Below are 16,220 nucleotides of genomic sequence, written 5' to 3' on the forward strand. Positions count from 1 at the left end.
GACGGCAAAAATAACCAAATTGCAGATTTTTTCTCACGGGCTCCCTTATCAGTTCAGTATGACGATGGCGAAGGAGACGACTGTTCTAAATATTTTCTCTTTTTCGAGTCGAACGCGGAACCAGTTCTGTTTAATGACATACGGCGTGCCACCGCGACCGATAGTGTTCTAAAAACGGTAATGAAATATATGGACAAGGGGTGGCCTAAAAAAATCAAATGTAAATCGATATTACCGTACTTCCAATGCAAGACGGATTTAGAAGTGGTTGATGGGTGTTTATTACGGGGACATAGAATAGTCATTCCGGATACCTACAGAGAAAGGATGTTGAAAGAATTGCATTCATCGCATTTGGGCATAATAAAAACAAAAAATGTAGCACGGGGAAAAATGTGGTGGCCGCAGATCGACTTACACATCGAACGGTGGGTTAACTCATGTCAAACGTGTGCGGCAGTGCGAAGCGCGCCGGCGTCCGCGCCGCCCGCGCCTTGGCCGCGGCCGCCGGGTCCGTGGCACCGGCTGCACATAGACTATATGTCGATAGGGCAGTCCGTGTACCTGATTGTCATAGATGCATATTCCAAATGGTTGGAATGTGTTTATATGGACCGTGGCACATCCACCAATGCGCTTATTTTTAAACTTAAAGAAATTTTTTCTAAGTTCGGTGTTCCTAATGTCATGGTTTCCGATAATGACGTAAAGATATGTTCTGCGGAATTTAACACATTTTGTCGGATGAATGGAATCCAATATCTTACTTCACCGATCTACCATCCAGCTAGCAATGGGCAAGCTGAGAATTCCGTTAAAACTTGTAAAAAAATGATAAAATGCATTTTATCTGAAAGCAGATGTCAAAGACATGTAAACGAGAAATTACTCAGTTTTCTTTTTAACTACAGGAATACTGTCCATTGCACTACAGGTGCCACACCAGCGATGCTGATGATGGGTCGGAATTTAAGATCAAGATTGGATTTAATATTACCGCCTAAGGAAAACTATTCTAAACAAGATATGGCGGCGTTAAAGCCTAGCCGAAATTTTCATGTAGGTGAAACTGTATGGGCTAAATGGTTTATTGCAAGAAAGGCAATATGGTGCGTAGGCGTTGTTAAAAGAGTTATAGGTAACCGAATGTTTGAAATTTATTTTGAAGATTATAAAACTAGTTGTAACAGGCATGTAGATCAGATTAGAAAATATACTAGTTTTTGTAATAGTGATGAAAGCCTAGACCAATCAGGCAGTACCCTACCAGAGCAGCTTTCATCACCAACACCGATCCCCGTGTCGACACACACTGAGAGCCCAGTCTCAACATCTGCACCTCCGCCTCCTCCGGCCATTGTAGTGGAGGAGAGGGACGTGCAGGTAGCAACAGACAATGTTGTACCTATTGTGGGGAGCGGTAATGATAGCGTAATGGGCCAAGGGGGAGCTGATAGTGAGGAAAAGGCGGACGTTGTAACGCAAGAAGAACCCCAACCGGCTGAATTTGGTGCCGAATCATTACGTTTGGTTAATAATAAATCAAGTAATCCAAGTAGCGCGGAAAACAGTCCAGTCGGGCGTTCTAAAAGGTCTAGGAAACCTATAGATTATAGACAATATTTTAAATAATGTTATATTTGGTACTTCAGGGAATTATTTGTAAATTGTTCCAGGTTCCCAAACTAATGTTGGAGGGATGACGTATATAATGCTTGTCAATTGTGTCAGTTGGCAGTAATAAACTAGCTACGGAGCGATACGGTAGTTTCATTCACACCAACCGACATACCAAAAAACCTTGTGACGTCACTAATCATCGCTTCATCACAATCATCATCATTTCACTGTACGGGCGTCTACGGACGAATGTAGTCCTCTCCAAAAAGCATTATTATTTTAAATGACAGTTTCGTACAATATTTAAAAAAATATTCCTATTAGTTATGTGAATACAAACGTTGACCAAAATATTCATCCGTCAAGCAGGCCTCATTATGCCGTAACTTCGTTTCCCTCTTACCGCCACGTCTTTAAATAATTTAGCTTATTCCTTCACTCCCGGCCCCGAACAATGTATCTTGAGTCGGCGAATTTGAAATTTTGTCGTGATATTTCTATAAAAATTAATCAGCTTTGCTTTCTTTGTGTTACACAATACATCATTGAATATCACATCAAAATTAATATATTCCTCACTCAAGTTCCTTTACAAGCTCAAGCTTTTTCAAAGTAAAAACTGAAAATCATTGCCTGCAACCTGCGAATTGATATCAGAATAAAAATAACTTATGCCCCGACCTCTTATCTACTCCTGGAAAAATTTGCTCTGAAATCGTACAATAGGGGTTTGCGATCAAAAAGGGCAAACAGTTTTAGTTAACCTCTCTTGATAGAAAGTTCTGGTGATAATGTCTAAGATGGGACGAGTTTTCATAGAGGATGCATATGCAATATAAATTTAAAAATAAGTTTTTGCTGTTTATGACATACGAGAATTTTTAAGATAGTGATGACATCAAAGGCAAAACCGCCTCACCACTTGCGGTGCGTATTATAGATTTTCCTCACACACTTATTGAATACCTATATTTTTATAACAGACATGGGTAATGAGAACGTAAAAGTAACAGTTGTAGTTTAGTTATCTTTAAAGGTATTTATGAGTAATATATAAAATAGCTTTCTGATTCACTTACTAACATAACTACAACGCAATGGAAAATTTTTCCAACAATGTATTCCTTTGTGTAAAATTACATGCCAGTTAGTCTTAACTATGAGAGGTAAGGAATTTTTTTGGAACTCCTGAGGAATCCAATCCTACAAACATTTGGTAGCATATAAGAGGCGATGACTTGGTTCCCGTGAACCTAATATTAAAGGGAAATATTTTCCCATTTAGTCCTACGGGAAAGTAGGTATTTCACAAAGACGCAGAAGTAGCGGACGTAACTAATAGTAGATAACTAAACAATACTTTATAACTGGCAGACTCATCGCGAGCTCAACTCTAAAGTAGTTGTTCAAAATCATCGGAGAGGAAAACTCGTTTTGTTTCAACTGTCTATGAAGTGGAAATATTAAATGTTTTCGATACTTGTTACTTACTAATGAGAATTTATTAATACTCGGGGAAGATTATTTAACCTATCCATCCAACTATTTAACAATTATTACTTTGGATAAAGGTATAGTGTGGTGTAATTAAGGCTTATTGACACACTCATTGAAAGATCCAATTTTCAACGCCGAATAAACTCAAATATTCCTGTAGCCAAACACATATTTGGTTGTGTAGCAAACCAGAAAAAAGAAATTGCGTGGTTAACGTTTAGTTGACAATATTTCTAAGGCCGCCAATTGCCTGCCTTAGAATTATCGTCGGCTAAACGTTCCGTTTAACTGCATGACCTTTTATATTATTGTATCTATTAAGTACAATCTGCACAATCTGGTAAAGCGTCTGTTCTCTATAGTACGGATGCTACATACGGACATTACTGATTAACGAAACAACTTTTCGATGAATTTATTAGGTAATTTGTGTATGTTATAGCTTAAACTAACTAAATCGGTTTTAAAGATTTTATATTTGTTCCAGGCGACACAATATGTCCCAGCGGCATGTTCCGATGCCCCGAGGGCAAGTGCATCCCGGCGCTGTGGGTGTGCAACTATCAGCGCGACTGCGACAAGGGAGAGGATGAATTTCAGGCGTGTCGTGAGTAGACGCCCTTATTATTATTTTCATCATAAAATTGTAATCTACTCTTCCTTATTATTTGTTAGCTACATTTTCTCGCTCACTGGTTCTGATCCAATATCAAAGACATTTGCTGTCTTCAGGAGGGCATATTTAACTGGACTACAAAATTCAAGAGTCTGTCTTTGATGTTAATGATAATTTAAACGTAATGCGATCATTATCGAAACAAAGGTTGTCGCCTGTCTGTCTCTTCGTAATCGTAACAGCTAAATCATTATTTAGTTAGGTTTAGAATTATACAAAGAGTAATCTAGGTTATTTCTTATCTAGATAATTCACCCCTAAGAGCGTCAGGTTGTAAAGTTTTGTGAAAGCCGTATATTATTGAAGCTAGAAACATTGGTAAGTAAAAAGTAGCCTGTCTTCTGTACACGGCCATAGTATCGCATGAAACTTCTTAATCTCGCGGGAAATCAAAAGCGGACAAAACAGCGGGCAGCCGCTAATCCCCAACAAATGTCCCGGTATTCCTCCAGGATCTTCCTATTATTGCAGACGCATATTTGACAGGCCTTTACCTCCTTGTTAATAAACGTGGAATAACTCCTCAGTAGTTAAACAGTGTTTTGCCACTCTTCAACTGGCAGCACTTTTCAATTGCAAGAGAGTGTCAAAACATGGAAAATGTGATATGGCTTTTCTACTAAACCTAATATCCGTTTTCTCTTAACAATGCAATGCCTAAATAAGTTACGCCTAATCTAAGGATATTCCTAGGCAAAAATAGTATGTGGATAAAAAGGGCCTGGATTCGATTACCGGTTCGGGTCAAAAATTTTCTGTTAAAAATTCCCGTTCCAGTCCGGAACTATAAATTTAGCAGTGTCCAGCCCCGTGGCTTAAAAAGAGGGTTTAAGCTATTGATGACCTACGACCCTGCTGATGTGGTTCGGAAGGCTTTAACAAGTATTAAAACAAGTTAGTCATAAGAACCATACACGATTTAACGTGCTCTTGAAACAAACGGTAAAGGCCGAATTGGTTTTAACGTTCTACCGTAATTGGACCCGAGGATATAGGTCACGTCACGTAAAAGATATCTGTTCAGGGACGCATGCCGATATTAGTTAATTTTCATTACTTGGTGGATTAAACATAACAAACATAACGAACAAACAAATTGTATGTAATTGTATTAATCGCCTTGTGAAGCGATGTGCGTAGGTACTATGCCAAATTGGCAGTATCAATTGCTCAGACATAAAATTCTAAGCACCAGGCTCAAAAGCGAGGATTTAAATACCTAAGTATATCTGTTGAAAAGATGTAAATAGATAGATATATATCTGTTCAAAAGCTACGCTGTAAAAGACGCAAAGATAAAAAGCTGAAGATGTTTTGTAAATCTATTAAAGGGAATGCAAATGGAAAGCAAACCGTAAAAGCTAATTAATGAGACGTCGTCGCGAGACAAGGTAATTTATACTTAGTTTTATTGCAATCCACGGTTTACTTCTAACGACCGTTAGCCTGCTGTGCATACGCCTCCTCTCTTATAGGAGCATTGCCCACTACACTTCTTAAGCGAATTGGCGGGCGTTAACGATTATTACCACATATCGTTATTATAATTACTGGTATCGATGGCTTACTGTGCTTTTCGGGGCACGGGGATGGACACCGTTAATTTCCAAAATTCCGGACGGCACGGGACTTTTTTTGCAATATATATTAATAATACACACATGGTCTTCCTATATGTAGTTATTTCTCGTTTTTACCGTACCACAATGATAATGCCAGCTTATACAAGGAGGTAGGAATAGCAAGTGGCAATATTTTCGACACTGAAAAATAATTCTACACCTAATTTATGATCTGTGATCCATTCCATTTAGGAATTACTGATCCGGGGCAAAGAGAAAGACATACAGACATCTGAGTGACTTTAAAGGGCTTCGTTTAGCCTTTTCGGCACAGCTTTTGGATGTTGAACTTCGGAATAAAGGAACTGACAATCGTCCGACTTTAAAATTTGTGTGTACTGCATTGAATTTAACAATAGTCCTTTTGAGTTCGCTGGTGTATATTGTATAATCTTTATTATTTACATTATCCAATAATTATTTAGCTACAATGTAAAAAAATGTATGCATCAAAAGTTCTTTATAAAGGCCTATTTAAATAAAGAAACTTTCGACGACAAATGTATCTGTTTTTAATCTCGTAACTTCAATAACCCACTATTTGAAACATGCAATCATATAAACATTGCACATAGCAAATGCCGGATTCGCGTTTTACCGTATTAAAAATATTTTTAATTCCTTATAACAAATGACTGCATTAATAATATGTGGCTAAACAGCAGCAATGCATATTAGTCGATAGCGACGATAAGCAACCAATGTCAAGTTCAAGTGACCCCAGTGACCCAAGTCCAAGACCTAGCTCCTACCACTAACAAAAGAAAGAATCGAGATCGCATTGTTAGTTGATTCGTATGCTAAAGGTTAACCAGAAAAATTTCTAACATTTTTTATTTAGTCCTAGCACTGAAGTCCTCATCCAATCGCAACGCTACGTATTCAGTATCGTTTAGCCTTAAGTGAGGGGTTCGCTGCTATCCGCTGAGGAGCTCTGTCCTCTTCAATTATATTCGGGAAATTTGAGCTAAAGTTAACTGATACAGAAATAATCCAGTACAGAAATAATTAGTTAAATTGGTTAACATTTGGCGGAGTTATAGTGTACAATGGTCAAACACAGAACACTTACATCTTTTCCAAAGGAACTGAGCGGAATTTTGGGATATAAAGTGCCTATCCTAAGTAGCGTAGGTCGGCCCCCGACGAGGTGGACATATGACATAAGGCGAGTAGCTGGGAGCCGCTGGAGGCAAGCGGCCCAGACCGTGTATTGTGAAACTCCCTACAAAAGACCTATGTCCAGCGGTGGACGTCGATTGGTTGAAATGATGATGATGATGATACTATGTCCTAACTCGTAGTATGACCTCAAATCGTTAAATTTGAATTCATTCAGTAGTTTCGGCGTGATGCGCGGCCCAGGTACAGACAGACAGACAGACACGAATGAATAAAATTACAGTTGTTGTTGGGTTCAGTATCAGTTGCAGAGCAAACAAAATTTTAAAATGCACAGAGTTTGACCCGTTACAGTTTTATGATAAGTATAGATCGATTGTAATAATTGATGCTCGACAATGTGTACAGTACAATAGCGCGGACAAGGCGCTGCGACGGCTTCGTGCGTTGCGTAATGTGATTAATGATGCCGCCTAATTAATTGATTACAAAATATTGACGCACTCGCGTTCAGTGCACTTAAATAACAACGCAGAAATTCACTTGCGAACCTGTAAAAATAATAACCTATTGTTTACCATCATTTTTTAACCTCCGTGGCGCGGGCGTAGCGGTTATTGCTGTGGTTTTGAGTGGGAGGCAATTTGGGAACTTATAATATCTGAATTTTCTCTGACGTGGTCTTGTGGCCTATCGACAAAGCCATGCCAATAAGCTATTTAGCGAAACTGTATTCCGAATGAAGATTATACTTTGATTTCGCGCCGCTGCCAAAGCCAACGAGCAAAAATCACACGCAGACGGATTGACAAACGGTCAAACATTCACCTCGTCTTTTTTTGTAGTCGGTCGGTAGTTCTATATAAATGCTATAAATGTAAATTTTAGAGGCGTCCCATAAAACAAGCGACACGTGTCGAGCGTCACATCCGCTGGGAACCGCGTGAATGCGCCGCTTTAGCACCAGTCCGCCATTGTTGCATGCGAGGAATGACAGTGTAATTTTTCGCGCGCATTTTCCCGGCCGCGCCAAAATGGCCGACTGACCCGGTGCTTAGATTGTCACGTGTCAGCCGGGAGACGTAGTGGTGCTTCGACCAAGCCGGAATATTACCCGCCTGTAACTTTCACAATATTCACAAAAAGGGTGTTGGGGATTTTCTACCAAGGAAAATGTACTGCATGTGTTGTCTAGTAGTAAGCATGACACGAACTCTTGAGTTCGATTTCCGATTGGGGCCATACATTTAATTATTCAAAATTGTATAGATACTATTCCTTAACTCCTGGCGAGCTTAGTGCTGGTCCCCCATCGCCACTTATGGTGGTTATCAGTTACAGTGCATCCAAAACACTAGATATACATTGAATCGTCAACATGTCCTGTTGATGCTCTGTTAGAGCAATACACTCATGCAGTGCATATTTTGACGGCCGATTGGCGCAGCGACCCTGCTTTCCGAGTCCAACGCCGTGGGTTCGGTGCGGTGGGAAAATGTTTATGTGATGAAAATGAATGTTTTTCAATGTCTGGATGTTTATAATCATAAACTTATTCATATACTTTATAATCCTCTTAGTACACATAACAAAAGCTACGCTTTCTTTGGGGCTAGATGACGATGTGTGTATTGTCTTAGTATATTTATTTATTTATTTTGTTGTATTTTTGTGTCTATAAAGTGCAAACTTGCAAATTTATCTGTCGATTATAACTAATAAGCTTTGACAAGCTAATATATCCAGCCAAGGAGGTCAGAAGCAGCTTTCTTCCAACTCCGTACCCCAAAAACCTTGTGTATCACCCACTCCATCAGTCCATCGGCTTTAAGGGCGGGCACCTTCGGTCTCTATGCCTCTCTTTTTGCTCTAAACATCTATGAATGCCAATCACATTCTTAACAGTGTAATCGTTGCATTATTACGTACATGTGGTAATAACCACTACAGCACCTCAACCTAGAAAGCTCCGGCTCCGCGCGCCTCTATTGCATTCACACCCGACTGCTTCCATGATTCAATGGAACGATTAATCGCGCACTGTGCTGAACCGTGATTATTTCTCGCCTATATTGGTTATAGTGTAGGAGACACCCGTAACATTTCTTTCAAATGATTACTTTAATTGGAGAGCTGTTTGTCAATTACACACAGACTGGAAATAATTACGAAGAACTTTGCATTTAGTCGTATTTGCATGCTGGCTCGTAATTCAATTGATCATGGAAAGGGCTTCACATACTCTAGGACCCTCAGTTGATGGAGGGCCGATGCTGATTACACATCGGCCGACCTTTGCTTAATGGCGGCACACAATTGATCCCTCTGCGTGCTTTGTTTGTATACCGGATATCGATTCTATGAGAGTGTCCGTCGTAGAGTCTTTTCGGAGGATGTTCCGGTGGCGGAGAGAGTAAAAACTTTAGTGATAAAAAAGTTAGTCTCATTTTGGTTTCTCGTTGGTCTCCACACTGTATTGCAGATACCATTGTTTGCCTGAGAAAAACAATATCCGAATGACTAGGCGAAACAGGTAAAGAAAATAGAATACATGGAAGGGACCAAAAATTGTATTTATCAAAAAGATGTTGGTGTGGTGTTGAGTTGAGCATTTTGCTTTAAACCGCTGGTATACATTTATTAATTCCAAAGTGTTGACTTGCGCATATTGTTGGCCTTTGAATTGACTGGAGGTGGAATATTTAATTGGAGCATTAATCCGGGCCAGAGTGTGTATAATCTTATTAAGTGGTTGAACGATGGATTATAAGCGAAAGCCTTGCACGATATTTAAAATTTCTTAACGAGAATAGAAATTCTATTTTTGTCTGGCTGGAGACTTCGGCCGTGGCTAGTTACCACCGTGCGGCGATCTAGCGTTCCAGTATGATGTCACGTAGAAACCGATTGGGGGTATGGGTTTAATATAACTACCATACTCTCTAACAGGTTAGCCCGCTACCATCTTAGACTGAATCATAACTTACCATCATGGAGTAAAGGGCAATACTTGTAGAGGAATAATAAAGTAATAAAGAGAAGTAAGATATTATGGCTTGATTGCAATAGCATAAATCATTCGATTGCGTTTGTTCAGCAACGGTCAGTTCAGTCGGTAATTCGATAGATGATCAACTTAGCACCTTAATTTACTATCTAGGTAAATATAGCGTGTTAAAACAAATTATATTTGGACTCCCTTGAGTGCGGAGACATGTGTTAATAGATATCAATAGGCTGATAATCTGACCGTGCTAGCAAAGAAAGCTTGTACATCCATAGAACGAAAATCTGGGGCAAAATACGAAAGGAAAACTTTAAATGTTTCTGCGTGGTGGCTCGTAATTCAATCGAACATGGAAAGGGTCTCGCACACTCGCTCGGGACCCTCAATTGATGGAGTGCCGACACTGATTACAGGTCGAGCCGACCTTTGCGCTAATGACGGCTCACGATTGATCCCTGCTGCGTGCGGTGAATGTTTACACGCTCCCCGAAGTCGTTTCGTTAGCGCGGAGTTACAATCGGCGGCGTAAATAACGTGAAGTGCTCTCGTTGTGCCACTTACTGTCTGGCCTTATTTATAGCTCGGTCGGAGTGTAAAGGCGTTTGTTAATCCAATTGTTCGTGGATGTGGCGAAAAAAGTTTGGAAATTACAGTGGGATATAAAAGCGCCTATGAATCAAGTAATATTCTTCTCTTCGGAAGGAAGATATACCAAATATTTGATGAAACATTTGAATCATAATAGATTTAAATGGCAGTGATGACTTATTGCTCTGAAACGGGTATGGGTGGGTATGGATCTACGCTTGGAGTATCTCTACGTGATCGAGGAATGCAGGTATCTGCAGAAGAACCAGAGTTACCAAAAGCTTCAAGACTCGCAAAAAATAAACTAGCAATCGGCGGGGCACATAGCTCGGAGAAACAATAAACGTTACGGTCCGGTCTCACACCAGTAAACTCATTGTTGGTGACCCCCGGAGATGTGGACCGATGATATCAAACGAGTCATAGGGAGACATCGTTCCAGGTTATCTTCTCCCAAAAAACGTATTGTTACTTGCCATCGAATGAGACCGCAGTCAAACTGCTCAAAATCAAACAATAAAAAAAAACTCAGGATTCCACATTATTTTGTGTGAGAATTCATAACTCTCTCTAATCCTACTACTACTACTCACTTCTTGTGAGTCAAAAAAATATTATAACAAAATTAAAACGATTTTCCTAGATAGTTTGACATTTACTGATCACAAAATCCCCGGATGTAAAAGACGGGCAAAAATATTAATTAAATTTTAATCTTCATTACAGTCACGAAGCGCTTCTCAAACTTGGTTCGTGAGCTTGGAGCTCCAGGGTTGAGCGTCCTATAAGATTTTGACATCAGTTAGAGCACATAGTTCTGTTTTAGGGATTTCCATACTCCACGGTCTTGTGCCACTTGTATCCAGCGGTTCCTTGTTTCGCTTGGTTTGGGGCACACGATAATACCAATTTTTCTAAGCTTTGCAACTTGTTGGTATATGTTGGTGAAAATTCATTTTTTTTTTTGTTGAATACAACATTAGAACTTTTACTTCCATAAACTTACTTCGATATAGTCGAGAAAAAACAGCGTCATTTCACACCCCTAGCGTGAACGTAGCTGCACTTGACAGCACATGTTTCCGTCAGAATTTCGTAAGTTCTAAACCTGAAGTTTAATACATCCCAGGAGGACTACTATAGAAATAGATACTACTACTATAAAAAATAAATTTTTCAAATAAATAAAATTATCTTAAATCTATAATTTCCTGGCTCGGAAGCGGTGACCTCGGTTCTCAAGATAGTATAATGTCAAGTTTTCCTTTTGGAATAAAGCCGGATGAAAACTGCAGAGTTTCTTGCCGGTGTTTCTCGGAATCCGGATTCCGAGACTACAATCAGACACTTGACATTCAAAAGTACTCATAAAGAAGGTCTACTACATGAAATAAATTAATTTTGAATTAATAGAGTAGCATAAAATACGAACACTCTTTAAAATGTTCTGTTTGTTAAGAAACATATGGTGACTCCCAAGTATGGTCATGGAATATTAGTGGCCAAATTCCTCGCATCAATCATTCTGTGAGCGCGTTCACGGCCATGATTGATTTTCCGCGGACAATAGACGCTCCGCGATTTGGAGCCGATGCACTCTGCAGACTACCGAAGGCTTTATTTTTATTTTCAAAGATCTTGCTTGTTTGTGTCTGACCTCGCCTAGAAAAGAGAAGTGTAACAAGCTTGTCAGCATGCCTGTGTTAAGGTTACCACGATCAAAAGATCTATGAGATTTTATCTTTATTTATATTTTTATAACAAAACCTTTCTGTGATTAGCCTGGTTAAAACTGACTCATTTAGATAGCTGTTTAAACTATATATATAAGTTATTAGTTTATAAAGATCGGCGTAGTAATTAAATTAACATAGGTAGCGCAACAAATAAGCAGATGTCAAGATTACAAGTATGAATTCAACAAAATTTGAAAAAAAAAATCGCTTTCGTACGAGATGGCTCGAGTGGTAGCGTAAACCGCTCACATGTTGTTCTTTTCCATTATGTTGTTTGAAATTGGATAGAAGCAGGCGTTACTTTGCGTAATATATTATGAAAATTAAGCTTAATTTACTATACTCCACGAAAAGCAGGAAAATCTGTATGGTGTAATTAATAATTTCTTCAATTCTTATACTCCACACCAAACAGATCTTCGGCAATGTCGGCCGTTTGGCGCAGTTTGTAGCGACCCTGCTTTCTGAGTCCAAGGCCGTGGGTTCGATTCCTACTACTGGAAAATATTTATGTGATAAGCATAAATGATTTTCAGTGTCTGGGTATTTATTTATATTCTACGTATTGATGTATATTATTCATAAAAATATTCATCAGTCATTTTAGTACCCATAACACAAGCACCCATACACATACTGTACTAGATGGCGATGTGTGTATTGTCGTAGTATATTTATTAATGTACCATCAAGAGGGTATAAGGATGGAAGAAATTATTAATTACACCATACAGATTCTCCTACTTTTTGTGGAGTATAGCAAATTAAGCTTAATTTTCATGATATGTTGTTAGAAGGGTATCGCATACGTCTATTTTTTCTATTTGATGTTTACCTGAATAAAACCAAGAAAAAGCCGAAAAGAAACTCGGCAGTTGCTCCTTTCCAACGCCATTAATTTAGATTTTAACCGACTTCCTTCATAAAATAGTAGGTTTTCATTTTGGATGTTTTTTTAAGGCCTCGTTATTATAAATAACGAGGTGCCGGATTTCCATAATTTTTTTTTTGGTCCAGCCTAGTGCATTCCGAAATGGTCCCTTTTAAATTTCATATAGATCTGATCAAGAGTTGCGGAGACAGATCTTCAAAGAATGACATCAAATCAACCGCGATTGTTGCTATCCCATAAATATGCATTGCTTAAGCAGTAATCACACAACATCACGCCTGTACCTTCCCGCGAAAGATTGCGTTTTCTATCAAAATTTGTTATAGTTGCATATGTTTTCGCGACTAGAAACTAAATGTAGTACCTAATATTTAAACTTGATTTATCAAAAAAAACATTGTCTTTTTAGTAGGGTATGACATTTATTTCAGAAGTCAGTGTTTTTGTCATTTATTTTCTTGCAACATTCACTTTTCTATCCCATAAGCCGGATACTTTCCAGCAACCTTGTCGTTAGGAAACTAACAAATTGTGTGTTTGTCCCCAGCGCCGCCCGAGTGCGAGGCGGGGCAGCTGAGCTGCGGCCAGTACGTGTGGAACAAGACGTACTGCATCCCGCCGCACTACCGCTGCGACATGCACGTCGACTGCGTGGACGGCACCGACGAGGCGGACTGCAGTGAGTACACCCACACAGACAAAGCCACCAAGCGACAGAGCGTTCTGCCGCTAAACAGCAATGCAGTGTTCCGGTCTGCGCGTGGTCGCAGGTGTCATTACAGTCACATGAGGCTACTGGACGCAGGGCGGGACTGTATAGGACGTATTCCTAGCATGCCATGCAGACACAGGTTTCGGCTCTTATAATAGCGACAGATTTAGAGCATAAACCCACCACGCTGCGCCAATGCGGATTGGCGGGCTTCAGTAAATGACGATGCTGTCTGCGGACAAGATCGTTTGGGGTATGGACTTATTTAAACTTTAAACGGGTTCTAAGCAGCATCGTATCGGAAGTTTTGAAAACCCATCATAATTTATATCACGCTTAGCTCTACAACTTCTATGCAACACAATGTCTCGAGATACTTAAAGTATACAAGATTAATTATTAAGAAAGATTAGGTTCAGATTGTAATGCGGTTTTCAAAATAGTTTTGATTATTTCTCACAGAAGATTTATAGTACCTGAATCCTAATTAAGTTTTTTTTGAGCAGAAATAAATATTTTTTTTGAACCGCATCATCGAATAAAATCTACATTAACCTCACTCTTTTATTCTAATTTAAAATCGGTCTCTAGTTCTTAAGAATGAAAAACTTTTGGTCCACTACTTATTCCTGAGGTCAATACTTTTGGAGAATTAACTTTACAAAGTTTTCATTAAAAATACGCGATGACAACCACAAAATATAAGTTTATATGGCTACAAATCCTAACAAACTTTATAAATAACATCATTATCATAAGTCCAATTATACTATAACCCCATTGAGAAAGCTTCGCCCTCCCGCGATGTGCCAATACAAGTTGGCAGACTTCGGCGACACACTCCTGACGATTATTTTCAGGTGATAGTAGTTTGGGGGTGGGGTCGTCCATAAACATACATATGAGCTGTTTAGAAGTTCGCTATGCAATCGCTATCGGATGGGAAAGTCGAGGGACTGAATTAAGGCGATATCGGCAAAACGCTCAAACTTACAGCCGAATGTGGACGTCTTGACGCGAGCGTGTGAACTTGTTAAAACTTACATTTAACGTGCTTCTTAACTCCTATGAGATTAGACGATGTGTGGGAAAGTATAAGAGTTGGTTTGTCAGCATGTTCAACTATGGATCACAAGGTCCTGAGATCGATTTCCGGGTCAGCCGAAAAAGAGATTTTCTGCTATAAGATTCTCAGCACAGGAAATTAGCATTATCTGATCCCAGAGACTAAAGAACTTGTAATTAGGTTATACTAAGTTAAGCCAAATTCGTTTCGGGGAAGGAAGGTCTAAGCTTTAAATTAAACTCTTAAACTCTCCTACGAGAGTGGTTTTTTCACTTTTTATTTCTAAAATTTTAGATAAAAAAATAGGTGTATTCAAATAGGTTTTAATTCATGTTTAATTGTTCAAATTAATGTATTTTTTAATTAATTTAAACGATTAGAAATTTTAAAACGTCGACTATTATTGGAGAGCGCGGTGTGGAGTTGAATAATACCAGTTTTCATTTCTTTCCTTTGATCTCTAATCGAGCAGAGTTTCCTCAAATACTTATTACGAAGTTCATGTTCGGCAATGCAATGCTAATGAGAAGGGTCTCACAGTGGGTGGAGACCCTTGCCCTGTAGTGGGCCGGTAATGGGTTGATATGATGATGATGATGACGAAAGCAAGGTTTCTTCTTTCTTTTATACGGCTCATATACAGTTTACAATACTGACATCAAAACAAACCAATAACATTATTCTACGGCAAGCAAGTACATATAAGCTATTTCCAGCAAGTAATTTAAAAAATTATGTTATTTAAAAAAAATTCAATATTTATATTTAAATCATATAAAGCATATCACTACTATTCAAGCATTTAAGCATTTAAGAAATTTGATATATATAATGAACCTTGTAGTGACGCTACAACATATAATGTGGCGTAGCGTAGGTAACAGTCTGGTGTCAATCGCTAACTCAAGTTATTTCGAATTGAAACTGACTGTGTCATTGTTGATGAAACTGCCAGTAGTTAAATGATTGGAATTAGTCGGAGTTGTGCTGTGTGCAGCCACTTCATCTCATTATGCATTCCACGCAAAATATGGGCTCCTTTGTTGTACTCAGCGAGCAGGGTTGAAACAGTCTCTTACATTTATTTATTTATTTATTAGCTTTTTAAGGGAAACAAACAGTATAACTATACATAAAAGTAATGCCGTATTTTTGTATCACATAGACCAATGAAGTTTCCACAACTTGGTTATACATATAACACGATAACATTAACCACAATTGCTTAGGAGTAAGTACCTGGCAAGCAATTATTATACAAAAAATAATAATAATGTAAGTAAAACAAAAATGAAAAACAAAAACTTTAAAGCTATAGTACTTATTTTGTCAAAATAAATTTTCTAAACGTGCCAATTTTGACATGAAAAATGTCCGTCTCACAATATTTGTTGTTAAAAGCATTGCACGCACGAGATAAAAAGTTATTTGCCGAATACCTTGTCTTCCATCTAGCCCACGCAAAGGGAGGTTTACGCCTTGCATTTAACCTACGACATGCAAAATCGATATTACTTAGAAGAAGTGGGGAGTCAACTAAATTATGTATTATTTTATATAACAACATTTGATCTCTTAAATCGCGTCTTTTTTCTAAAGTAATTTCAGTTGCAGATATACTGTGATCACATACTATATACTTTGTTTTAATACTTTGTTTTAATTTACGCGCAACACCCACA

General features: G+C 38.6%; 1 protein-coding gene across 1 annotated transcript in view; it reads left to right on the plus strand.

Moving 5' to 3' along the window:
- LOC120630550 (low-density lipoprotein receptor-related protein 2) overlaps positions 1-16,220 on the plus strand; it is a 244,003-nt gene that overhangs the window by 191,056 nt on the left and 36,727 nt on the right. The window contains exons 2-3 of the mRNA XM_039899804.1: positions 3,605-3,724; positions 13,308-13,439. Coding sequence (XP_039755738.1) covers positions 3,605-3,724; positions 13,308-13,439 — 252 coding nt within the window. The remainder of the gene's footprint in view (positions 1-3,604; positions 3,725-13,307; positions 13,440-16,220) is intronic.

This window comes from Pararge aegeria, chromosome 16 (assembly GCF_905163445.1).
Source record: "Pararge aegeria chromosome 16, ilParAegt1.1, whole genome shotgun sequence".
In the NCBI taxonomy this organism is placed as follows: Eukaryota; Metazoa; Arthropoda; class Insecta; order Lepidoptera; family Nymphalidae; genus Pararge; species Pararge aegeria.